Raw genomic sequence first — 26,389 nt, forward strand, 5'->3', positions numbered from 1 at the left:
TAGATTATTTCCCAACTAGCTCCTGTCTTCTCTCTCTTTCAGAACTAAGCACATCGTGGGAACAAACACCAGATTTCAGGTTTCCTCCACGATCCCCACCCCCTTCCTTTCCTGCGTATGGACTTTGCATGATACACACACACACACACACACACACACACACACAATGGGATCCCAGTTCACTGTGTGGGGGGGGGCAGTGGGCATCTATCTGGCTCGGGCCTCGTGCAGTTAGGGAAAGCAGTTGCTCTGTGGCACAGTGCTAAGGACTGCATGTCTGTGTTCCCTTCTCCCCAAATGCAGACATTGTCATGCCAGTGTGATGGATGTGGAGAGAGGTCTTGGGGAGGTGATGAGGTCATGAAGCTTACAGGGGAATAGCAGTTAGCCAAGATGGCGATAGTCAGGCTCTCTTGCCCCACATCCTATAAACAATGACTTGGCCTGGTTATGAAACGGCTATGGTCATTTATGGCAATGCGCACAAGTATCATGACGTACTAACTTGGCCACGTGCCACCTTTGTTCACGTGTACCTATATAAACACCACCTAAAGCAGCCCGTGCGTCTGCTGCAACGGCCACAGCAGAATAAAGCATGTCTGCCGTTCCTATGGCTCCTCTCATTTTCTTTCAGCTTCCCCACTCACGCCTTGCCTACCCTACGTTCGGCAATCAGCAAGACAAAGGTGGAGCTGCCTCAGAAGAGACAGGAGAGCTTGCTTCTCTCTGCTCTCTGCCATGTGAGGACACAGAAAGAACACAACCTGTTCTTTCTGGAAAGCAGGAGGTGGGCTCTCACCAACCCGACGGGGTTGACACCCTGATCCTGGATTTCCCAGCCTCCAGAGCTGTGAGCAATAAACCTGTGTTGAATCACCAAGTCTACAGTGATGCGCCATAACAGCATGAGCAGACTAAGACACACGGCTATGAGAGGCAGTGATGACGGCAGGTCTCCCAGTACCAAGTCTGCCTAACAGGCTGACTTGTTCTACAGAAAAGCAGCTGCCCTGTGGCTTCTCCCCACAGCCAGGTGGATCCTGAGTTGGGCCTCCCCACGTGTAAGCTTGTTAGAAAAGTTAACTATTAGAAAAGGCACTCAGCCAGAGCCTAAGAGAGTTGGGGGCAGCAAGCAGACCTTCTGTAGCCATGGGTTACACGAATACGGAGAGAAGCACAGTCTGGGCATCCCTTTAGTTTGAAGTCAGATTCAATGAAAAGAAATACTAGCTGAAAATAATGAGGACGAGATTCTATTTCTGTCAGGATGCTACAAGGACATCATGAGGCAAAAGGCCAGGAGGAATGGTTGAAATGTAAGATTTTAAAAACCAGCATCAACAACCCCTGGTGTGCTCTGCTAAGTCGCGTACCAGAATTCATGGAGGAGGAGGTGGAGGGGAGAGCTGCCCTGAAGTGGTTACACTGAGGTCTGGGGTAAGATTACCTGGGCTCAAGTCCTGCTTTTTCTGCTTTATGTGTGACTTTGATAACTTACCGAACTTCCTACATTTTCGTTTCCTCATCTGTAAAACGGGGATAATAACATGACCTACCGCAAGAAGACTGACTTGAAGATTAAGATAATGCATCCATACTGGGCCTAATACACATTCAATAAATGTTAGCTGTTGATACCTTTAACACACAGTAGGTACAAGGATATAACTGGCGTTTCCCGTATCCTGGCACAGGTCCTCACAGGATGCGGTAGACGCCAAGCTGAGTCAAGAGAATTAATCAGTGAGCAGGCCTAGTTTTTATTTTCAGGAAACTGAGGTGATCCATCCATGTACACAAGAGCATCCAGAAATAAAAATGAGACATAGTTGCCTTGTTGCTTCGTCTCCTCTGAACAATTAGATTCATGCTTCAGGTCTTAAACACTCAGGAGAAAACCAACCCCACGTTAGCCATTTTACGACAGCACCAATAACAAAAAGCATCACACACATAAAACAAGATGCAGGTGAGGTGGGATCAGGGCCAGGATAGAGCAGGGAGTCAAACTCATCATAAAGTTACTATAGAAAGCCATCTAAAAACTCACCTCTCTAAATCAGAATGGACTTTGATGTCCAAGCAATCAAAGACAAAAAGACTCAATGAGATGCAGAAACATTAAGTACAACTAAATCTCACACACACACACACACACACACCCCTTCAGCCCCAGGCCACTCGCAAGTCTCTAACACTCAGCACTTGGTCATCAGCCAAAGCATGTTTGGTTTTCCCAAACCGCAAACATGTCAGGGAGCGGAGGACCAAAAGGAAGTGCAGCCAGGACAAAGGGGATGAGGGGCCGGGTTGAAACCATGCTTTGCGGGACATGGACAAGGTCTAACCTAGAGATCTTTTTCTGACCCAGAGTGAAGCGGATGATTTTGCTTTGTGATGAGTCCTTGGAAGATGCACTGCATGACAGGAAAGAAAAAAGTGGAAGAGATGCATGAGAGGAGAGAAGATGCGTTAGACAAATTATCAACAGGAGTCCCGAGACACAGCAAAAAAGCCTCCGGGTTTCCCTCTGCCCAATTTTTCTACAATATGCAGCCTTCTTCTTAGGTCTAATTTGATAAAATTCCAATGTAAGGAAATTGCTGTTCAAGATTATCTAAGAACTTTTGTGGTTTTCTTTTTCTTAACTCCAAATCTCTTTTCTGCCATCAGTCACTACACAGTCTTCTACAATGAGACCCTAAAGCCAGGGGTCTCTGACAAGTAAACTTTGTACCTTTCTAAAGTATTCAGATGTTTCTACTCCACATGCTTATTCTACTGGAGTGCTCTTTGGAGGAATGTCCTGAATATCCCACTAAGCTGACCCTAAATAAGGGTGGTATGTGTGCTCAGTCATGTCTGACTCTTTGTGACCCCATGGACTGTAGCCCACCAACCCCCTGTCCATGATTTTCCAGGCAAGAATAGTGGAGTGGGTTGCCATTTCCTTCTCCAGGGAAGCTTTCTGACCCAGGAATCAAACCCACATCTCTTGTGTCTTTGCATTGGCAGGCAGATTCTTTACCAGCTGAGCCACCCGCAAAGCCCAAATAAGGGTGGAGATGTTTTCAAGTTTTGCTGGTCTTGGGAATGTTTGCTCTCCATGGTATCAGCAATGACCATTTCAAGTCTTCTGAACTTGCTATGTTCTGGGCTTTGAACCATAAACTTATGAATATAAAGAATCATGGATGGACTTAATAAATGGTTCAACTTATTTACTGCCTTATGAAAGAGAGAAATATTTATCTTTCTTGTGTCCATACCACCTATAATATGTTCATAAAAGGATCTGAGGTGAGAAATACAATGTTGGTGTCACAAAACCTAGGATGTGAAGGAAGACAGAAGTGAATGAATTTTTAAAAAAGCAATTCTTTTTGTATTTTTTTTCTAAAAAGCTAAATATTGATACGATGTAAAGGAGACACAGATAGAGAGGAACTTCACGAGGTAAAAGGTGGATTGACTTCTCAGCCATCATGTAAATTAATGAGAAAAGCTGATGAGAAGAAAAGTGAGTCTCCATTTAGTTACCATGGAGGAACTACTTTCTCCTTCATGCCAGTATCTCAATTTTCCTTGCTCAGCTTCCACAACTCTTTTTTTTTTTTTTTTAATTAATAAACATTATGGAAAAGTTGTCAAGTTTTAGTATTTGCTCTCTTGAGAGGGATGATGTTTAGGCATGTTTGTGCCTAGTGGAGCTCTAAGGAAGGATCAACACAAACCTGGTATTTGGGGGTTGTATCAACATTTGACATTAATGATCAAGGGTCTGAACCATTACCCTTGGGATCTGGGCTATCAGAATTCGGGGATAGAAATACAATGGAACTAAGCCAGAGAAGTGACTTTATTGTTTTTAAATTTACAGCCAGTGCATGAGTATGGAGTATCACATCTCTAGACTTTGAGAACAAGATTATCCTCCGGAAGGAAAACTAGAAAGCATCAGTATGTCACGGATAAAACCAGTCATCTGCTAAGGTAACCCAATACGGGCCAAATAAAGGGTGAAGGAGGCCAAGTAAAGGGTGAAGGAGGACACAGAACGATTCCAGGGCCCGACTTGTCTCATCACCACATTGCAGGGTCGGGGGGGACGATGGCAGGAACCACTCTGAAAAAAATGGACATTAAAACCTGGCTTAAGTGAGTGTGGCTGCTCTTTAGGCAAAGCATCTATTTTTCGCTCTTGCAGTTTTTTGACCACACCACACGGCATGCGGGATCCTTTTTCCCTGGCTAGGGATGGAACCCGTGCGCCCTGCAGTGGAAATGGAAATCTCAACCATTGCACGGCCAGGGAAGTCCCCCTAGGTAAAGCATTTATTAACAAGAGGATGCTTTTTCTTACTGGGAGATGGGTATCCTGACTGAGACATCTGGTTCTTTTGAGAGGACAAAAGCTTACTGTGGCGAAGGATGCCTCGGGCTATCAAAGCTCAATGACCAAAGCCCAGTGTTTTTCAACACGTGTTCCTTGGAACCATACGCAATGAGACCCTCTTATAAGAAGAGTTCCATGGCTCAGTTTGAGAGTGCTTTCTACATCTTCTTCTGAAGATTCCCAGGGTACACATGTCCTTCCCCCTACTCCCCCCAGGTTCCTTATCTCAGTAAATGCCACCATTTGCCTAACCACTCAAGCCGGAAATCAAGGACTTATCTGTGATTCCTCCCTCCCTCACTCCAGTCAATCTACCTGTAGTCCTGTTGGCTCATCCTCTAAAATAGCCTGAACTGGTCTACCTCCATACTTGCTCTTCCACCTTGATCTAAGCCGCTGTCACCGAGAGCAGGGATTCCCCCGCCTCTGAGAGCTAATGCCTGACGATCCGAGGTGGAGCTGATGTAACAGTAATAGAGATAAAGTGCACGACAAATGCAGTGTGCTTCAATCATCCTGAAACCACCACCACCCTGCCCTGGTCCATGGAAAAATTGTCGTCCACGAAACTGGTCCCTGGTGCCAAGAAGGTTGGAGACCGCTGACCTGGAAGACCACAAAGCCTCTTAAGCTGGGGTCATTGCTTCTATTCTTGACCCTTCCACAGTCTTATTCTCTAGAGAGAAACAAAAGTGATTAAAAAAAAAAACAACCTGTAAATTAAGTCTCCTTCCTGGTCAAGACTGTCCACTGGCTTAGTTACCTTTAGAATGAAATACCAACTCTTCAGCCTGTATAGCTGTCACTATGACCTTGTTTCAGGGCTATGGGACTACACAGCTCCAGGGGTGACTGGTCACACTGTCTTTCATGTCAATGGTGGCAGCTCTCTTTGCTTATAAGGCTGCCTTTCACTTCACACTCCCCTTCGCCCATGGAGCTCCAGCCACACTAGCCTTCTCTCGGCTCCTCCAACCTGCCCAGCTTACTCCTACCACAGGGCCTTTGCACCAGCTGCTCCCCCTCTCCCTGATCTATGCCACACCTGCATGGCTAGCCCCCATCACTCCTATTTCTACCTATTTCAAGCTCCTCAGAGAAACCTATCAACCCAACTTAAATTATGAACCCAATCCCTCTGAATCCCATTATCTTATTGTACTACCACTTCTGATATTTCTCTTCCCACTTTTGCCTGCCTCCTCCAGTAGGATGTAGGGAGCAGGCACCAATTCCCTGCCCCCCCACCCCCCCCAGTAGAACCCTTCCCCTGCAAGTTGCTCTCCAGGGAATATGTACTCTGCAGCATGCAGTGTGGGATATGATGCCCAGATCATGTGATCATCCTGACCCCACTAGGGATCACAGAATGGCTTCATCCAGGGGGCCCTTCAGGGCAGAGGTGTGGAGGCTGGCTGCCTGGCTGTCCAGGGCTCATTGCTAGTCCAGGCATTCCTACTGGCCCACAAATTTTCACAATGAAATTGGATATAATTAGATAATTAATTAGGGGTTCTGATTTACATCACATCTGTCACTGCTGGTTTTAACACAATCACAATTGGGAAGCAGCACTTCTCCCGGGGAAATACAGCTGTGACCATTAACCATCTCGAGGGCAGCTGCTTTGTTTCAACCACTTTGTGCTTCGCCCAACTACAAATGGCTACCAAGGGTATGACGGTGTGTGAGAAAACCTATGATTATTAGTGCTGGTACTGGAAGGAAAAAGCCATCACTCTGTAGCACATAGTCAATGAAATCAACCAGTCAATTTGAGTGGTGGCATTTAGGCTTGATAGCTAAAGTGTTATAGCTTAAAAAAAAAAGCTTTCTCCAAAACTTTGCTATGAGTCAAAAACTTTCTAGTTCCTAATCCCCTCCTCTATATTTTCCCCCTCATTAAATGTTTTATGAGGTGATTTTTTGCGGTGTTGTTTAGGAATGCAGCTATTAGCATGTGAACCCAGTAGACGGTAACTGTTCTGTCGTCCTGCTGGTATACCATTGTTGCAAGATGCTCTGGAAACACCAACAAAAACTCGGTCCTGATCCAAACAGCAGAGGGCCATAGCAGACACTGCTCCTCCATCTCCAAGGTCAACAAAACCCAGGCACACTGACTGGGAACGGCTCCCCCTCAGGAGATACTGGCCCACTCAGAGGAGTGGGCAGCCTCTCGTCCTGCTAAAAAACACTTGCTATCTTTCTTCTGGGTTCTCGGGATTTCTCTTCTGGCAAAACAGAGGTATCTGCTGGAGAACTTCTGCCTCCACTAAGCGAAACTGCTTTGTATGTATAACACTGAACACCCAGCCTGTAGGCTGACACGCAGAAGAAGTTTGAAGTCTATTTTAGGGGCTGTTTATTGCCTATGAGCATGTGTGTGTTAACAGGCTAGAGTTTAAGGCAGGAGCGCCTGGCGACTCTGATCTCTTAATAGCCCCCATCTCCACCAGGCACATCCATTTCAAGGTCATGCTGATTCCCCACAAACTACTGGTAGTTCTCAGACCTACAGAAGCGCAAATGCGAACCACATGGGGCGCAAGCTAGAAGGGGGTCAGTGTGAAGAAGACCCTGAGAAAAGCCGAATTATCAGTTGATGAGTAGCACCCACCTGGACTGCATCTCGGCTTGTGCTTTTGACGGCTGATGTGGCGCTGGTTGGTGAGGCTGGCACGGGGCTTGGGGGGTGGCTGGCACCTGCTGCTGAGGAGGGCCAGCCTGGCACTGGGAGGGGGCCCCTGCCACCTGGGACCCGGGGGGTGGCAGTGGCGAGGGGAGGTGCGGCTTCTGGGGCGGCGGTGGCTGCTGCTGCTGCTGCTGCTTGTACCGGGAGAGGCTGAAAAAGAGGCCTAGGATGGCCTTGAGATTTCCATTCCTGATCTCTGCAAGACAATAGGGAGATTCTGGTTAGAGGAGGAAGCCCTTCTGGGGAGCCCTGTCTCACACCCTTTTAGGAGGCAGTATCAGCCCCCGCATGAGTTTTAATTCCTCTAGGATAGGACAGATTTCCTGAACACTTAATTGGTATCACAGTCAATTAAAATCTGGCCAGAGAAATTAGCTGATTTCTCCCCACTGGGATTAGAGTGGGTACCTGAGGCAAGTTGCAACTGGGATGTCTGGCGAGCGCGAGAAGGAAGTTCTCAGTAAGGACACAACCGAAAAAGACAGAGTCCCGAGCAAGACTGTGCTTGTCCAGAACGCAGAGGAAGGGCTCGAGGGATGGAGGCACCAGGGGAAACTCACTGGTGTCTACACAGCACCCCCAAATCCCAGTTCCATGCTTCAAGCCACCCGGAGCGTGCCAAGTAGCTGCCGGCCCACTCCAAAATCCTCACCTAACCTTGCTCAATCATCCTGCCCTCAGATACATGGCTGTCTCCTGTCCATCAAATAAACAACTTGAGTTTGGGGTGGGTATGGGGATAAGCCATAGGGCTTGCTTCCGCAAAGAACTCACATTAAAAACATTTTTTCCCCCTACATTAAAAAAAAAAAAAAATGTGTGTGTAGAGTGGGGCTAAGAAAATTTTTCATTCCAGATGGAATTTTTCAGATTTTAAAATGTATTTGCCTCAAGGCGTGCATAAAGAGCTTCAGAGAAGGAATGAAATAGTTATTTCCAGGCAGGAGCTATGGATGTAATGGTATATCTCCTTGGGCAATCCCTCCTTTTCTACAGTTCTTTTAACACCAGATGCTGATGGCCAGGGTCTAAAGTGACCCTGAGGGTAAAACAATATGGCCACCCAGCATGTGGGACAGAGAAGGGGGAACCTGGGGGCTCCCTCTGCTTCATTTCCACCCTTCAGTTCAGTTCAGTCACTCAGTCATGTCTGACTTTTTGCAACCCCATGGACTGCAGCACTCCAGGCTTCCCTGTCCATCACCAACTCCCAGAGCTTGTCCATCAAGTCAGTGATGCCATCCAACCATCTCGTCCTGTTGTTCCCTTCTCCTCCTGCCCTCAATCTTTCCCAGCATCAGGGTATTTTCCAATGAATCAGTTCTTTTATCATGTGGCCAAAGTATTGGAGTTTCAGCTCCAGCATCAGTCCTTCCAGTGAATATTCAGGACTGATTTCCTTTAGGATTGACTGGTTTGATCTCTTTGCAGTCCAAGGGACTCTCAAGAGTCTTCTCCAACAACACCATAGTTCAAAAGCATCAATTCTTCAGCATTCAGCTTTCTTTATGGTCCAACTCTCACATCCATACATGACCACTGGAAAAACCATACGGACCTCTGTCAGCAAATTAATGTGTCTGCTTTTCTCTACTTCCACCCTTAGGCTGAATGTTTCTGAATTGGGAAGGGAGTTAAAGGGAATGGGGTTGGAGGAAGGGAAGCCCCCACCCCCGGTGTGGGTAATACACATCTTCAGGTTACCCAAGGCTTGGCAAGAGGATGCTGATAAAGGAACGAGAGTTTCCTCCAATGGCCAGCTGAAGGGCAGAAGGCATGAATGGGGTTCTTTGAGAAGCAAGGCTTATCCCCTGTTAGCCTGCCAGTGCCCTGGGTGTGATTTGCTGACTAGGTCAGGCTGAATTACTTCCTGTTGGAGAGCTCCTCTTTCCAGGCTCTTGAAGAAAGTGATAATACAGACTACTAGAATCCAGCTTTCACTCTTTGGGAGCTAGCTTGTGCTGACTGTGGGAGAAAACCATCAGGAGCCCGGCTTTTGGAAAAGCAAGGCTTGAATTTCAGTCTGCTTCTACCACGTTCTAGCTTGAGCAAGTCACTGAATCTCTCTGGGCCTCACCTGACAACACTCACAGCTTGCCCTGCTGCCAAGGTGCTTTTGCAGATCAAATCTGAGCAGACAGGGGAAGGCACACTGGTAAACGTCTTTCACCGGTCCTGGTTCCTATATGACAACCACAGCTCCAGAATCCTGTGGGAGCTTCCATAGAGCTCCAGCTACACGCCTTAAAAATAATGGCTTCTGCAGAGAATGGACGTGTGGACACAGTGGGGGAAGGAGAGGATGGGATGAACTGAGAAAGTAGCATTGACTTATAATACACTACCGTGTGTTAACAGACAGCTAGTGGGAGGCTGCTGCATAACACAGGAGCTCAGCTCCGAGCTCTGTGATGACCTAGACGGGTGGGACAAGGGCTGGGGTGGAACGGAGGCTCAAGAGGGAGGGGATATATGTATACTTTTAGCCGATTCACATTGTTGTACACCAGAAACTAACACAGCATTGCAAAGCAATTATCCTACAATTAAAAATTTAAAAAATAATAAAAAGGCTGACTTCTAATCAGCATTAAAAAAATTATGGTTATTTTTTTTTTTACTATGTGACATCTTATCATATGGCATTTTTGAGAGTGAGAGGAAGACACTCTTAATTACATTAGGACAACAGGTATAAGCCAGGGCTCACATGGACAAGTCAAGATGCTTATAAACCACTGTGTGCGATGCAGGGAGCACAGAAAGTTCACCAACTGTGGGAAAATCCCCCCCTCTCCCATTTCTTTGGGTAAGCTCAGCTTTAACCATTCACCCCTGCTTCCTTCTCCATCCTAAGGAAACCAAAGCAGAACACATCCACGGCCTGCTCTGCTGCTGCGTCTAAATGTTTTGACAAGGACACCAATGTCACAGGACGTGAGGTCTGGATGGGATGATTCAGTCTATAGACTGAGGTTTTGCAAGATGCAACCTCTGAGTCTCCATGTTCTTCTTGAAAATGGGCATTTTCCTCGTGGGAAGGTGGAGGGTAAGGTGATGTCCCCCTGGTTAACTCAGCTGGACAATGACAGGGGGCAGGGCCAGAATCAAGGGCTGGCAGGCAGGGCAGGACCTGTTAAGGAACTTGGGAAAACAATTTCCTCTAAAAATAGAATTCCCTGGATGATGAAAATAGAGCTATAATCATGCTAGATGAAATCTATGTAAGATTTCAGTGTCTTTTATAGAGCTATTACTAATTAGCATATACCAATGAAGCTTTTCACATACATGATCTCATTCAGTCACCCAATATGGTATAACTTGGCTTGCTTACATCCCCATCACATGTCATGAATTTAAAAGCACCCAGATAGTGGATAGTGTTTTCCTTATTAAGTTAGCTCACAGGCACAGAAATATTCTTTATTCTCCTTCTATAATAGAAGTATTCTTTTATTATGGAATGTGTCAAACATTCCATAATACATTTTTTTAAAAACCACGCAAGAAAAACAAAGGCAGGAGGAACTAACAATTCCACAGCAAAGCCAGAGGATCAGGAGTTGCTCCTGCAAAAGGTAGGTGTGTCCACGCCGGCTCCCTCACAATCCACCTGCCCAGCCCAGGGCAGATGAATGGACCCGGATTTGTCATAGTCTCTCCCTATGATGTTCAGTCATTTATTGCTCAGAACTGTTCTACTCTTCCCAAAAACCTCTTTTTATTTGTGAAAGGGCCCAGTGCTCTCATGAATACACTGTTTCTTAGGAGGAAGCATTTTTACTATATGGATCACTGATTGTTAGAGCCACAAAGACCGGGGTTTGCATTTCTCAAGTCCATCATTTGAAGACTTCAAAGTTTTTCCAAGAGTTAACCTCTCTGAGCCTCATTTTCTTCTTTAAATGTGTGCCACACCTTCCCCATAGGGATGCTATGGAGATTAACAGGATTAAAGGAGAAAATAAAAGCCTGTCTCTGTACTTCCTTGTTTGGTTCAGAAAAGAAGGTTGTTGTACCTGCTGCCTTTGGAGGGTACAGGGCTCTTCACCTACAAGAAGCCTAAGGAGCTGTCCCTCCTTCCTACACATCCCCTCCAGATAGTCATAGGCCTCAAGAAGAAAGCCAACCATGATCATCTCATTTTAGAGAAAACTCAGTAAGCATCTCTTTTTAAAAAAGAAATCAGCTCTATTGAGGTATAATTTACAACCACAAAATCAAGTGTATAATGATCTTTAGTAAATTTAGTAAATTCTAGTTTTAGATTCTCCAGCACCCTGAAAAGTGCTCATCTGTAATCAAGTCCCAAACCCATCCCCTCAGGCAAATTCTAATCTTGTTTTCATTGATTGGCCTATTCTGGGCCAATTTCCTGTAAGTGGAATCATGTGACCTGTAGTCTTTTGCATCTGGCTTCTTCCATGGAAGAATTCAGGAGACCTGGGTTCAATCCCTGGGTCAGGAAGATCCCCTGAAAAGGGAATGGCAACCCACTCCAGTACTCTTGCCTGGAGAATTCCATGGACAGAGGAGCCTGGCGGGCTACAGTCCATAGGGTCAAAAAGAGTTGGCCATGACTAAGCAACTACACGTTCGTTCTTCCATGGAGCATGTTTTTAAGGTTCACCTGCGCATATTGCTAGGCGTTGTCCTGTTATATGGATAGACCACATGTTATCCATTTCAGAACACAGACTCAAGCAGAGTGAATGCTCTGTTTGGAGTTAAGAGACACACAGTTCATGCCATGGGTGGTCTTTAACAGTATCCAAAATAGTTAGAATTGTGTTCTTTTCTTATTTCCAAATGGCATTTGTCTGTGTGCCACAAGGCCTGGTAAGCTGGCTACACAGGCTCTCTAAAAACAAAATCCACCAGCCCACAAAAATGTTCCCCCATGACACTCCCTACTGCTACTGCTACTGCTAAGTCACTTCAGTCATGTCTGACTCTGTGTGACCCCACAGAGAGCAGCCACCAGGCTCCCCTGTCCCTGGGATTCTCCAGACAAGAACACTGGAGTGGGTTGCCATTTCCTTCTCCAATGCATGAAAGTGAAAAGTGAAAGTGAGGTCGCTCAGTCCTGTCCGACTCTTAGCGACCCCATGGACTGCAGCCTACCAGGCTCCTCCGTCCATGGGATTTTCCAGGCAAGAGTACTGGAGTGGGGTGCCATTGCCTTCTCCGAGACACTCCCTAAGGCTTTGGAAAAACAGCATCATTTTATTTCTGATCAACTATCCTCACACTCTTGATCTTTAGAAAGAAAAAAAAAAAAGTAGACCTAGAGAGAGATGGGCTTCCCTGGTGGCTTAGATGGTAAAGAATCTGCCTGCAATGTGGGAGACCTGGGTTTGAATCCTGGGTCAAGACGATCCCCTGGAGAAGGGAAAGGCAACCCACTCCAGTATTCTTGCCTAGAGAGAGGAGAGAGAGAGAAAGAGAGAGAGAGAGAGAGATGGCTTGTCTAAGGAGACTTGAGCTAGCGGGGCATCGGAACCAGGACGAAAGCCCTGCTCTGGTTTCTCTCCTATGGCCACCTGCCCATAAACTGAAGAATAAACTATACAGACCATAGGCCAATTCCCACTAAAATTCAGTATTGCCTTGACTCAATCGCCTTGGGTTCCGACTGATGTCTACTCCCACTCACCGCTCCTAATCTGCATAGATGCTGTAGGGCATGTTGGGCAAGATGGGAGAATAACAGAGTTATTTTCTTTCAACATTATTTAAAAGAGACCTCAAGTCTGATTTACTTAGGCACCAGCATTGGAATAATTGAATACAAAGAAAGCTGCTTTGTAGGGAAGGGATTGGGAGCCAGAGGGAAGGCTGCCTAGACTGTAGACTCAGAATTCCTATTCAATCCCCTTAAGCCATGGTGTAAGGTCACCCAGCTGATTTGGGGCTGTGGATCCTATCTGTGCCGACTTGTAACCCCACTGGGGAAGACCTTCTGTTCATCAAGCCCATCAGTGCCCACAGGGGAAGTGGATGAGGCGGTGGGAGTAGAGCCCACAGCGCCCCCTGCTGGCAAGGGACAGAAACGGTCCCGCTAACTGCAGAACTCCAGAGACCCCGAAGAAGGACAATGGAGACAATCCGCCTGCTGCTTTTACCCTAAGGGTCCAAAAAGACCTCCGGTTTCCTGGCTCCAAATGAGAGGAGGAGAGCTCGGCATCAGGTCTCTGGCTATCAGGGCCACAAACCCAGGTTTGAACTAATCAAGTCAGCAACCTGGGATTTGCGCTGCTTAGAGAAGATTCCTTTCAGGGGGGATCTTCCCTTCCCTTCAGGGGATCTTCTTGACCTAGGGATCGACTTCATGCCAAACCCCTATACTCCTTGTCAGAGGCATCTGGAAGCATCATCCTGCCTGCAACCTGCAAGACTGATAAAAAGCAAGTCCTCTGTGCCCATCACATTACTATGCCCTAACATCTATCTAAATTCCCCTTCACCTTCCCCTTCCGATTGGTGAAAGCCTACTCATCTTGTAAAACCCAAGGGAAGCATCACTATCTCTGTGACGCCCCCTGACGGCCCCAGGTAGAGCTGACTGTTACCTTTCTTTGGGTACCACTGACTGGATCCTGTACATCCCACCGGCACAACTCTCTTATTAATTGGAATTGAAGCTGGTTTTGTACGACTGACACGACTCTCCATGTACCCTGGTGCCTAGCACTGCCCCTGATACAGGATGTGCCTGGCAAATGTGCGCTGGATAAGAAAAGCCTTCCCCTCGCAACCTCTGCTTCCTCATCCCGGGAGAATGGGCTTAGGGCCAGGCAGCGCAGATGCCAAGTGTTCTCAAAACTCCCGGGTATAATCTCAAAGAGAGACATAGAAAAGTGGAATATATGAGTAACAAATAGTTCAGATTTTAATGGAATCTGATCAGCCAGATGAATAGTCTAAATTGTATTCCTACAAGGAAAGTTGATAAGAGCACCTACCTCTCAATCACTTGATATTATCAGATCTTTCAATTTTTAATCATCTGATGCATGAAAAGTAGGTGTATCAGGTTACTTTAGTAGTTTCCAGAATGTTAGGTGAAGCACTTCTTCCTATGTTTAATGGCCATTTGCATTTCCTCTTCAGAGAATAACTTGTTGTATTGATATAACTCCTTTTCTATTGAGTTTTTAGGATCTCTTTATGAACTCTGAAGATAAACTTTGTCTCTAATCAGTGAACAATTGTTTTTATTAAAAAAAAAAAAGAGAGAGATTAGATTTGTGGTTACCAAAGGTGGGGGTGGGGGAACTGGATGAAGGCACTCCCTTCATCCAGTATAATGTACAATGTACCAACTTCCAGTTTTAAGATAAATAAGAACTAGGCATGTAACGTACAACATAAGATAATTAACACTGCTGCATGTTATCTATAAAAGTTGTTAAGAGAATAAATCCAAAGAGTTCTCATTGCAAAAGGAAAAAAAACCCAACACTCCCAGGGATACAGGCCTTCCTCCCAGGGACAGGTTTACAGACAGTGGTGACAGAAGTGTGGTAGGAAAGGGGCTGAAGGGATCTAGACAATCACCCAAGGCAGAGTGAGGCCCAAGCTCACAGGACTCTGGCCAGTCTCCAGGAGCAAGTGGATGGGTCCAACCTTTGGAAACACCGAGGAGGTGCGAGAAGCTGCAAACTAGCGGTGTCTCCTCAGGGCTCACCTTGGCCTGCAGCCGTGGCTCACAGGCTTTGGCTGTCTTGCCCTGGAACGAAGGTTCCCTGTGGCTCTCTCACAGGCAGGTCAGGGCAGGGCCCTGAGCTGCTGAAACGCTTCAAGGACAGGTGCATACACCCTCCCGGCTTCCAAACCTGCTTAAGTCACTGGGAAAGAGTGGCGATGTGCCTGTGGGGCTTTCCAACCACTGATTTTTTTTTTTTCAATCAGAGGAGGAACCTTGGGGTGCTCAATCATCTTCAAAAGCAAAACACAAAGCATTAATATGACATTATTCTTTAAACACTATAATGATTTTCTAGTGGTAATGCACGTGGTTGGAAGTGTGGGTAGTGGTGAGCAGTAGACAACACCAGGCCTTTAAATCAACAGCTATGAGTAGCTTGATCAATGCTTACCCGCGGGCCTCCCTTTTGCTACATGTAACATTCTCTTTTGGCCTCAGTTTCCTCATCTTTAAGATGGGGTAATATAATCCTGACCTCAGAAGGTTGCTGGGGTATTAAATCAGGTATAAAAATTGTGTCCGGCCCTCAGCCCAGTGATAGCACATGGTGAGTTCTCAGTATATGATTTCCTTTCCTATGATTGAACAGTATGTCAAATGGAGGTATTTCCTATAACCCTGAAATTGTGACTAAGACTCATTTGAGGATAAAATGCTCTCAGTACTCTTGATTTTTAAGTTCAAGGAACTGACAAAACTTGGGGCCAGTCACCCGCTCCCCCACCCCCACAGGACTGTGCTAGTCCAGAATCAGTCTTACCATCAAAGACCAGTATCACCCACTTCGCCCCACCCAACCCCAAATCAGGAGAAGATCCAGATGAGAGAGTGGCACTGAGGGTGAGCGAGGGTGGTCGTGACTGATGATCTGAGAGACAGGATATCCCCTCCCGTCACCCAAGGAGGAAGAAGGTGGGGTCCGTGCACTTCTTCAAGTCAAAGGAGTGGAGGCCCCAAGAAAATTTACTCCAAGTGGTGGGCTGGCACCCCAGGGCCCCTTGGGGACACCTGCTTAGAAGAGACTTGGCAGAGCTGCCTGTGGGCCTCCTAAGCTGGAAACAGCTGGAGAGAGACCATAAGGTGGGGACATCCAGGTGCCGGGAGGTCTGTTCCATCGCCACAGGCAGAGGACAGAGCCCACACATTCCTGCTGCTCAATGGTGGGTTAGGCAGGACCCACGAGGCTGAAGTCTACAGCCTTACTGGGACCACCTCAGTATATGGACAGAGAGAGTCCTAATCAGGGGGGATGGGAGGTGAATGCTGCCAGCTGGGGGTGAGCTGGAAAAGCTGGTCAAATCTCCCACCAGACCACCAAAACCACCAGACCCTGGAAGCAGCGTGGGATTGAGTGCCCGGTTGGCTGGGCACACAGACACCCCCACCCGGGACAGTGGCAATGATAGTCACCCAAGAGAATGACAGCAGCTTCATCACTGGCAGAACTCTGCTTCTCTGCTCTGGCCCCGATCCTGGCTGCTCAGGTGCAGGGACGAGGGAAGGGGAGGGAAGGCATCATGCCCCACCCCCCTTCAGTCCTCCAAAGCCACCTGCTCTGGGGGGACACCAGGAAAAGGCTTTGAGTTGGAGATTGAAGTTTAAAAATGAACAAGACTGAGTCTTAAATATTGACATAAATCTACTCTTAAATTTATGACATAAAGCCTTAAAAGCACGTGCATGCATCTGAATCTTTCGCAACTCCATGGACTAAGGCTCAACAGGCTCCTCTGTCCATGCAGTTTTCCATGCAGGAATAATGGAGGGGGTTGCCATTTCCTCCTCTAGGGGATCTTCCCGACCCAGGATGGAACCTATGTCTCTTGCCTCTCCTAATAACTGTGCAAGACTAAAGAGAAATAGGTTCTGGCCCAGATTCTAAATGAGCCTCAACCCAGCAGGAAAGATGGGGGTTAGCATAGCACAGGTGGGGGCAGTTTCTGAAAAACTCACTTCATGGTTATAGCCCAGTGACTGATTCTCAACCCACTGGTTCCAGTCTGTTCTTCTCTGCTCAGAGACTCACAGGGGCCACATCCGACCACTGACCAGGGGCCAGGGCTGGTGCCTCTGCAGGATGTGCCTTTGGGAGCTGCCCAGCATCTTCTGAGACAGTGTCTGCTAGAACAAAGGTTCTGCATCTGTTTTGATTGCTTTCACCTGTACATGGCATGCTTGGATTCAAGCCGCTGTCCCCAGACACCATGAACGTGAGCTCTGAAATCACCTGGGTTCAACACCTTGCCCTGCCACTCACTCACTATAGGCTTCACAATTCCATTAAGGCAAAATCTCCTCGTCTATAACTTGGTCTATTGTAAATTCCATCACCTGTTGTGAGAGCTGGAGCTGATGCAGATAAGAGCCTTCAAAGCACGTGCGTGCGCACTCAGTCGTGTCTGACTCTTTTGCGATTCCACGGACTGTAGCTCACCAGGCTCCTCTGTCCGTGGAATTTTCCAAGCAAGAATACTGGAGTGGATTACCATTTCCTCCTCCAGGGGATCTTCCTGACCCAGGGATGGGACCCAGGTCTCTTGCATCTCCTGCATTGGCAGGTGGATTCTTTTCACTAAGCCACCTGGGCGCAGTTGATACTTATTCATTCAACAAACATTTGTTGAGTAGACTCTCTATGCCTTAAGGTATAGAGAAGATGGGGCAGGTGGGCGTGGGGGAGAGCCAGGGCAGGCAGAAGGCAGGACAATGGGTAGATGGATGGCAGGGTGGCTAGGGTCATCTTCAGACCACATGAGATGGAGCTGGCCTACGGTCTACATCCCCTGGAGCTCCTTCTGCTACGCATAACTTGTAGAAGCCCCTGATGATGCTCTGCTGTGAGGGCACACGCCTGGGATCTAATCATGCCCAGGAACTAGAAGGAATGTGTGCCCGCCACCTACACCAGCACCAGCACCCTCTTCCAGGAAGAAGTCATGTGCTCCTTGGAACAGAAATTTGCATCTCCCTATGTCTCCATGAAAATACCACCAACAACCGCCACGCCCCAGCAAGGTGCATGCCCCATGCCATTCAGCCCAGGTCTCATCCCCGGTGGAAGAGGGCCCACAGCCCAGACCAAGCAATCCTCCGTGGACCCTTCTCTCTGAGCTGAGATGAAGGCTGATCACCAAGAACTCACTCAGAGACTTCTGGAAGCAGCAATGTGATCGTGTCTGACCCGGGACAGCCCCAGCCTATTAGAGGTCCCACTTGGGGAAATGCCATCAGAGACATAAGATACTAATAGTGGCCGCCCACCTCCAAAACCGAGACTACAGTCCAGAAACCCAGCCAGGACAACCAAGCTTTCACCACGCAGCAGGGCAAAGGTAAGGAACAGGGCCCAAAAGGTTCACGTTTGCAAATTTACCTGCTCCACGGGGCTGCGTCTTTCCTCAGCGCTCCCCGCCTCCCCACCCTAACCACCCGAGTTGACGCTAACAGGCAACTTTGCGAAACACAAGCATGCTAGGGTGGTGTCATCTGAAGCCCACACGGCTCTACCTGTTCTGGGAAAACTGGAGGCAGGTGCAGCTTAATGAGTTTGGGAGGATGCCGGGGCCTGTGGCAGCCTTGGAGCTGGCAGCTGCTTGTATTTACAAACAGGAGACAGAGAGAGAGAGAGAGAGACAGCGAGTTTCCACAGCGAGACGTTGCCTGAGGAGGCTAAGAATTCAGACCAGCCATCTCCAGACCAACACTTAATTGAACAGCAAACCACCAGCAAACACTAATGTGTTAATTAGCCACCAAATTGGAGTTAATTAAAAACTAATCAGGATGTCAGAATGGAGCATCTCATTAATAAATCACGTGCTTTTTTTTTTTTTGGAGCTAGGCAAAGTGCTGCTTCTTCTAATAAAAGTAAGAGATAAGGATTAGGCATCTTTCCCTGGGAACCTGTACGATTTAAATATGTTCTGTGGTTAAGTGTTATCTCTCCCACAGATAAGGCCTGGCTTGATAATTAACTGACTCTCCGGTCATGTGAATCAAATCGGCATTGTGTGATGAAACCCTTCTCAGAGAGAACCAGCTCCATCTTGACTGCTCCCTCTGTGCCAGGCGGACAAGGCTGGAGTGGTTGGACCGGCCCTCTCGGAGTGATTCTTCAGGTTGTCCAAAAAGTGGCATCCTCAAGTGTAGACAAGCATTGAGCAATCTCACAACCAGAAAGAAACAGGACTGGAAGAGCCTACCAGGACCCACTGGCTGAACTCTATAAACATCATCAATAAGTAACAGCTGGGCATTTTGAACAGTGAAAGGGTACCTTCATGACAAGGGCTCACTCACCTTCCGCAGAGAGTCCCTGGATGTTTATTCCCTTAGCTGCCAGGAAATTCAAGCAGGCATCTATGTTTTCAATCTAGGAGGAAAAAAAAAACCAATAGTATACACTCATTAAATGTTTAGCCTTCTCCAGAGCCATCGCTTATTAGGAACAAGAGGCTATGTCAGAGAGAGGGTTTATTGTGCATTTTGCTAAGTTTCTCGAAGAGGAAAAAAATGACATGAAAATGCCAAATGGACAGATGGATGGATGGATGCGGGTCAGGACTCTCCTTTGTCTATACTTGCACAGGAAAAGGTTACCTAATATCCTAACCACACACAGTGCCAAGAGTCGAGGCCTTGGATTGCTCATGGCTGCCAAAAATAACCAGGGTGAAATCGGAGCTCTCGTGTGGATCACTGTCACCAGCGCTATCCTGAACGCTTGAGCAGCTGCCAGAAACATGGAGGTGGGGATGAGGTTAGGAGACCCACCCCCCCACCAGCAGCTGGGAGAGGTTTCCAGCCCCCGAGGAGGCGAACAGTCAAATATAAAAAGAGTGAATGGGAATTTCAGCAGGAATCTGGGTAGTGTTGACTCACAAAATTCTCAGGATGGCAGGCATCGCAGAGGACCGAGGAGAGCTGCCAGCTCACCCAACCTCTCTGTCCTTTGTATCTTCTGTGGCAAGAAGGGACCCGGCCCCACCAGAGTCTGGGAGGCCTTCCAGGCTTTCCAGGGTGGATGCTACCGCCAAGGGCAAGCTCACGTCCCCCCTGGCCCCTCCACCACAGGAAAGAGCAATTAGGTCATTCCCAAAGGTCTAATTTGACTTCAGTTGTCAGGGTTAATTACTTTTAGGTCTACAGGAAAATGTTCAGGCTTGATTCATGTCAGTGGTAACCATAAATAAAAGAAATTGCTTTGGACTTGACAGAGGGAACTTTGGATTTCACAGAGTTTGCATTTCACGTCTTCCTTACCTCTACAACCCCCCAGCCTCTGCCCGACTTCCCAGGCTCCAGCCACATACTTATGAGCTCAAACCAGTATCTGACCCAAGGGGTTTGTTCTGGACCCATAAATGACTATCACAGTGTGCTTGTGACCATTCTCTCCTTCCCCAAGCAACATCCTGATGGCTCCTTCGTAGCCACAGAGTAAAGTGTCTCCATTTTACGAGCTCTCATTTGGTACAGTCTGGCTCCAAGACAGGCTTCTTAAAGTTCATGTCCACCCTCCCCTGATGTCTGGCATTCTCTGCTCTCAGTCTTCACAGCTTCTAAACATGTTAAGTTAAGCTTGGGGACACCTGAATAAAACTGCATCCACTGAAAAAGAATCTGCTCCATCCTCGCATTTTTTTTTTTTAAAGCTCAGGTTCCCATCTCTTTCCCAGCTTCCCGGGTCTTCATCTGGGAGGCATTCTTTCATCTCTAGGAAAAGGGGTACAATGCAATTTCCCACAGATAAAATAAATGCTGATGCTATGGGTTTTGCCTGCCACCATGGCAGAAAGTCGTATCTTACAAAGCGGGAGGAAAAATGAGATGGCTTTAAGAGCTCCTTTCTTCTTTCCAGAGCAGGGTGACCGACAGTGACAATTCAGGTGCTTCCATCTTGGAGGCAAGTGGGGGGGGAAGGGGGTGGTCGAAGAAGGAAGAGAATGGCTGGGAGGATCCTGTGCAAAGGTGTTTTAGAGCAGCCAGCTTCTGTGTAGAAGTGCAATAAAAATCCTCTAAGTGTGACTGCACTCTATTATGAAACCCTGCTGTTGAGAATTCATGCTATTGTACACAGTGGTAATGGGCCAAAACCAGTCAAAAGGATTTTTGCCTCCATACAAAAGCACTAATATTGAAATCATGGTAAAATGATAAAATCCTCCTGCTACCACTTGTCTCTTCCTATAATCCTATCCACTTTTTTGGGGTGTGTGTGTGTATGTTTATTTTTTTATTTTAAATTAATTTTATTGAGGTATAGTCGATTTACAAAGTTGTATTAATCTGTACGGCAAAATGATTTAGTTATATATACATTCTTTTCCATATTCTTTTCCTTATAGTTTATCACAGGAACACTGAATACAGTTCCCTGCGCTACACAGGACCCAGACCTACTTCTTTTAATATTTTGTGGTGCACAGCTCAGAAAGGAGGTTTTGGCAATCATGTCCCCATGGAAAATGAGAAGCAGAAAAGGCTGACTGCCCCGAACTTAATAATGCAAAATCAAAAATAGTGTATTTGTTATTTATCCTGGGAAGTGTCACGTGGGTGGACTGAGATGGTAGGTTTAAGTTTTTTTCACCAATACTGTGGCAATGTGATACTGAACACAAAAAAAGGACACCTACCAAGATAGTCAGGGAAAGCTCTGCTCTACTGCTGCTGCTGCTGCTGCTGCTGCTAAGTCGCTTCAGTCGTGTCCGACTCTGTGCGACCCCAGAGATGGCAGCCCACCAGGCTCCCCCGTCCCTGGGATTCTCCAGGCAAGAACACTGGAGTGGGTTGACATTTCCTTCTCCAATGCATGAAAGTGAAAAGTGAAAGTGAAGTCGCTCAGTCGTTCCCGGCTCTTAGCGACCCCATGGACTGCAGCCTACCAGTCTCCTTTGTCCATGGATTTTCCAGGCAAGAGTACTGGAGTGGGGTGCCATTGCCTTCTCCGTCTGCTCTTCTACAACATGGCAATTCTACAGAACTTCCCTTCCAAGGAGCATATTTATGGAGCATTTGATGCATGTGTCATCATTTAAAGTCCGTGGTAATTTCTTCTTGCAAGGCTAGCCTTGGTACACTTCAATTGATCCACGGGTTTTCTTTTTAAATGTTAAATTCTGTTAAGGGGAGGAATACATGGGTTACCTAGAACACTTCATCTCTCATTGATTTTTTTTTTTTTAACAGTCCTATCACTCTGTCAACGAATTTCATAATTTAGATCAGTAGTTTTTCGCTGAGTAAAGGAGACTAGGAAAGGAGGATTTTGTGCAACCCTCCCCGCCCAGGGGGCATCTGGCCACATCTGGTCACATTCGGGGTTGTCATAACCCTGAAGGGAACTGACATCTAGTGTACTGACATCAGAGGGTACAGATGCTACTAACACAGATCCCTCCCAATAAAGAATTATCTAACCCCACATGTCAGCAGTCCCAAGAGTGAGAAATCTGAGATGATTCTTTTAATCACTCATTCAATCAAGGTAATTATGCGATGTCTGCTTTGTGCCAGGTACTACGCTCCATTCTTTTGCTGGTGTTGGTGCAGAGCTCTCCTCCCAGTCCAGGAGTCCACATTTACACAATTGTCCTCTTTAGGGTCCACACACACCCCGACTCCCCTCTGTTTCCAGGAGAACCAGAGCATCTAATAAACAAGGGAAACATTAGGATCTCCCTCCATTAGGTGAAGAGAGGAGGCCCCAGGGCACCAGGAATGCTTTCTCCTAAAGAGGAGATGAAACGGGAACACTATCCAGATGGCTGAGCTGCACTCCCAGAAAACATAAAACCTAAAAATAAGAACTTGGTTCATCATTTAAAAGACGATTCATAAGCCCGTCAAGCGCCCTGAATTTTTTCTCCCCTTCTACCATGAATTCTCTGCTCACAGGAGGAGTTCAAAACACATTCCTCAAGTTTCAAATCCATTCTTTAATAATGTTCCATTAAGGTTAAAACTCATGCCTGACAAGGCAGCAGAGACCCACGCTCTTTTCATCTGTACCCCAGGAAGGGCACGGGGCTGGGGAGCAAGGTCAGATGTGGATTCCAACCTCCCGCTTCACTTGGAATGAGATCAGAAGGGGAGACTGTTTCTTTGATCCAGGGTCTCTTGTGATTCAAAATCACCTTAAGGTTTTCTTATAAACACTGTTCAGGTACACAATCCAGCCTCCTTTATGACTGAGACTGCACACTCCCACCACATCATCCCTGGAGGGGACTGGCCAGTGGCAGCCCCTGGGGTTCCCATCAGAGCACAATGAGGTGCCCATCTTTAAAGAGGCTCGTGGTTCATATGGGATCCAGACATCTAATGCAGGATGCGGATCCTGTTAAAGTTGAGAGGCAGAGCGAGGGAAAAGACTCTTCACCAGCAAAGTATGTAAATAGAACCGAAGTTGTTCATTAACACGTAGCAGCCAATATAAACTGCTTTCCAAAATTAGCTGAAAAAAAAATCTGTGCAAAGTCTGACATTCCAGTGTTGTGGAGGGGGTGAGGAGGGGCACTGGGTGAGAAGGCTGCTGTAGCTGTTGCCATAGAAATGGGTCCAAGAGCTCTGAGATCAAGCTCCTGGAGTTTGTAATGCTAGCTGGAGTGGAGACGGGAAGCTGAGAAATGGGACCACTACACCAGAGACCCTGGGAGGAGAAAGGAGCTGGATGAAAGAGAGGGCAGAGTAAGGGGACAAACTGAGACCAAGATGCACTCCCAGGGTTTCCCTTGCTTTGGGGCCATACGTGGCCTCCACCCTGTGTGGTCCAAGAACATCCGAGAGAGAAAGGCTGGCAATTTTAAGCCTTTCCCCTCACTCTCAGCCAGGATCTCCAACCCATAGCTGAATAGCTTCTCAACAGTCTCTAAACATTAGACCTGCAGGGCAACTTCCATGCACCAAGTATGCTGCAGCCTAGCTCTCCCACATCCAGAAATACATCTACATCCAGGCCAGGCAGGGAGCAAGGAAAATCAAAACAAATGGCAAACAACTGGAAAGAGAAGGGAGGGGGCTGGCAGGCAAATGGAAAACTTTACACTTCAGTCCTGGTTCAGGCCGGACTGGGTCTCGTGATAACGTAAAGTATGCAAACCTCAGAAGCACTGCTGTATATCTCCTCTGTAGCTTAGAGACTGATCAAATACCATCTGTTGTGGCAGTTGTCATGGTAGCATTTCACTCGGAATACCAGCATAGCTGACTGCAAAGTGCATGAAACTGATTAATCCAGATGAAGACCATCTCTACCACAGCCCAGGGGAAGGTAGGCTTCCAAGCAGACCGAGTAAATGGGGTGCTAGTTTTGATTAGTTTCTCACCAAGCCCCTTGGAGGTCTCCATCTTGAGAAGATGAAATTGACAAGAGAGGCAAACAGATGCTGCTTTCGAGTCAGGCTTGGTCATAGTCATTAAAAACAAACAAACATGAAATCTCAAGAGCTTCGGGAGTGGGACATCTGGACCTCAGACAAGGCTGAGCAAGAACCTGTAAGTTCTAAGGACTTGAAAAGCACTGTATGGCTTCTTCTTGAGCCTCTTAGCACAAACAACTTTCTTCCAGAAGTATGTGTGATCCTCACACCTGATACTGCTACTTGTCAACAAAAACAATTATCATTCATCCATCTATTTATCCATTTCTTCACCCATATCTACTGAGCACCTTCAGGGTGTTAGGCAGTGTGTTGGTACTGGGTATACAGTGGTGAATTAAAGAGACATAATTCCTGACCTTGTAGAGTCTACAGTCTAAGGTAGGGGAGCTGGCATTAAATAAACAGATCACTGATAGCATCTGTCATGTACTAAAGGACTTGATCAAGCCTGGAAGGATGGGGGGTCAGGTGAGAATTCAAGGAAGAGATAGAAAGTTGGTCCACAGAAATAAGGCCTTTGTCTGTTCTCTTCACTGATGTAACCCCAAGCACCCAGAAGAGCATAGGGTGCATTGTACACACTCAAGATATGTTTGTTGAAGGGAAATTTGAGCTGAGACGTAAGAGTGAGCCAAGGACTGAGAGTGGGGAAGAGAAGAACACCCACATCACAGGTTTCATGCAGGATGCGGCCTCGCACATTTTGGGAACCAAAAGAGAGTCAAAATGGCTAGAGGCCAGGGAGCAATGGAGAAGAGCAGAGAGCGAGGACCCAGAGCCAAAGCAGAGCACTGGGCCACATTCAGGAACGGAAGCAGAAATGGAGAGAAGGCAAGGGTCCTTCTTGTTCTTAGGGAAGCCTTGGCACTCCGTTACCATGGCAATAGCAGCCAGGTCAAGCCCTTCCAGGCTGGTCTGAAAGCTTCAGGATGGATGAGCTATGCTATGTCAGGGATGGATCAAGCAGTGCCTTTAAGGTGGGGCTTCAGTGACACCCGGACTGGGCACTGAGATGGGGAGGGGTGGGAAGGGCAGGGCTGCGCCTGTGGTCACATTTACTGGGAAGGTCTGTTTCCTATCTACCAGGCCTCCATGCTCTCCTGACACTCCTTCCCATTGCCAGTTTCCAAAAACAAAAATAGAAGGAAAAAAATAAAAGAAATCCAACCATGAAACCAGACCCAAAAGTACTCTGGGGAACTGTCCTCCTGAATGCCTGTCTCACCAGTGTTGTCTTTTTGCTCTGCATTTCTGGGGACCACGACCTGATGCGTGATTGCCCAGTTTCAGATTTTTCTCCACCTATGTCAGTGTTCAACCACCTCAAATGGTCACATGGTCACGGGCCACAGTGTAGTCCTGGGGGTGCACACCACTGCAGGACACAGCAGCAGGGCCCAGACAAGGTAGTTCTAATTTTAGAAGGGAGCCCCAGAAAGAAGGGAGGTAGCCCGTGCTTCCAATTCTCCCAGGTGGGGAAACATTCAGGAGTATCTCCCTTGCAAGCCCCACATGCTGCTACATGCTAGGCAGACACATAAGGACATCTTTGGCCACAGCACTCCATACCTGCTATCCCAGCTCTGGCCATTCAAGCTTCAAAGCTTTCAGAAATTCATCTCTAGCTCTCTTGGTGGCTTTGAAAGAGAAAGCTTCAGAATGAGGGACTCAGGGGCTGGATGGGGCTTGAGTGTTTCTGTCAGACTGTTTCTCTGCTGCTTTAACGCCTTGCCCAGTTGCTTCCTTTAATTTGGCAATGGTATCCTCCTTATCTTTTAAGATATTTATAACTTGGGCTTTCTAAGATGTTGTCAAGAATTCCTTTTTAACAAGATTTTATAGGAGCCTCTCTGCTATTACAGCAAACGGGTAAGTCCATATGGATACGGAAAAAAAACTCTCTAGAGAAGAAAATTGAAAACAAGAATCTCGAATTCCTCCAGTAGCTATCTTTTTCCACTTTGCTTCCAACTGCCTAGGATGGTTTCATTGCCCAATTATTTTCTGACTTCTCGATTTTCCCCTTGAAACAAAGAGAGAGACCTGGAAGGGGAGCCATGGCTAAGTTCTCCAAATCAGCCCTCGTTCTGGAGGCCCCAGATCAGATGCTTAGAGTTGAGCTCCGCAATGTGTCTGCTTCCAGACTCAGCGGTCCTCCTGAGGGCGAAACGCCCTGCGGGGTTAGTATCATGGGA

General features: G+C 47.1%; 1 protein-coding gene across 7 annotated transcripts in view; it reads right to left on the reverse strand.

Annotated features, from left to right (window-relative positions):
* Positions 1-26,389, reverse strand: part of NAV2 (neuron navigator 2) — a 423,973-nt gene that overhangs the window by 233,736 nt on the left and 163,848 nt on the right. For 5 of the 7 annotated variants that reach the window (XM_059883049.1, XM_010820889.4, XM_005226774.5 and 2 more), the window contains exons 4-6: positions 19,108-19,180; positions 7,020-7,290; positions 2,352-2,420 (exon numbers count right to left, since the gene is read on the reverse strand). In XM_059883049.1, coding sequence (XP_059739032.1) covers positions 2,352-2,420; positions 7,020-7,290; positions 19,108-19,180 — 413 coding nt within the window. The remainder of the gene's footprint in view (positions 1-2,351; positions 2,421-7,019; positions 7,291-19,107; positions 19,181-26,389) is intronic. The other 2 variants (XM_002699081.7, XM_059883052.1) reach the window with 1 other exon arrangement.

The sequence above is a fragment of the Bos taurus genome, chromosome 29, assembly GCF_002263795.3.
Source record: "Bos taurus isolate L1 Dominette 01449 registration number 42190680 breed Hereford chromosome 29, ARS-UCD2.0, whole genome shotgun sequence".
NCBI lineage: Eukaryota > Metazoa > Chordata > Mammalia > Artiodactyla > Bovidae > Bos > Bos taurus.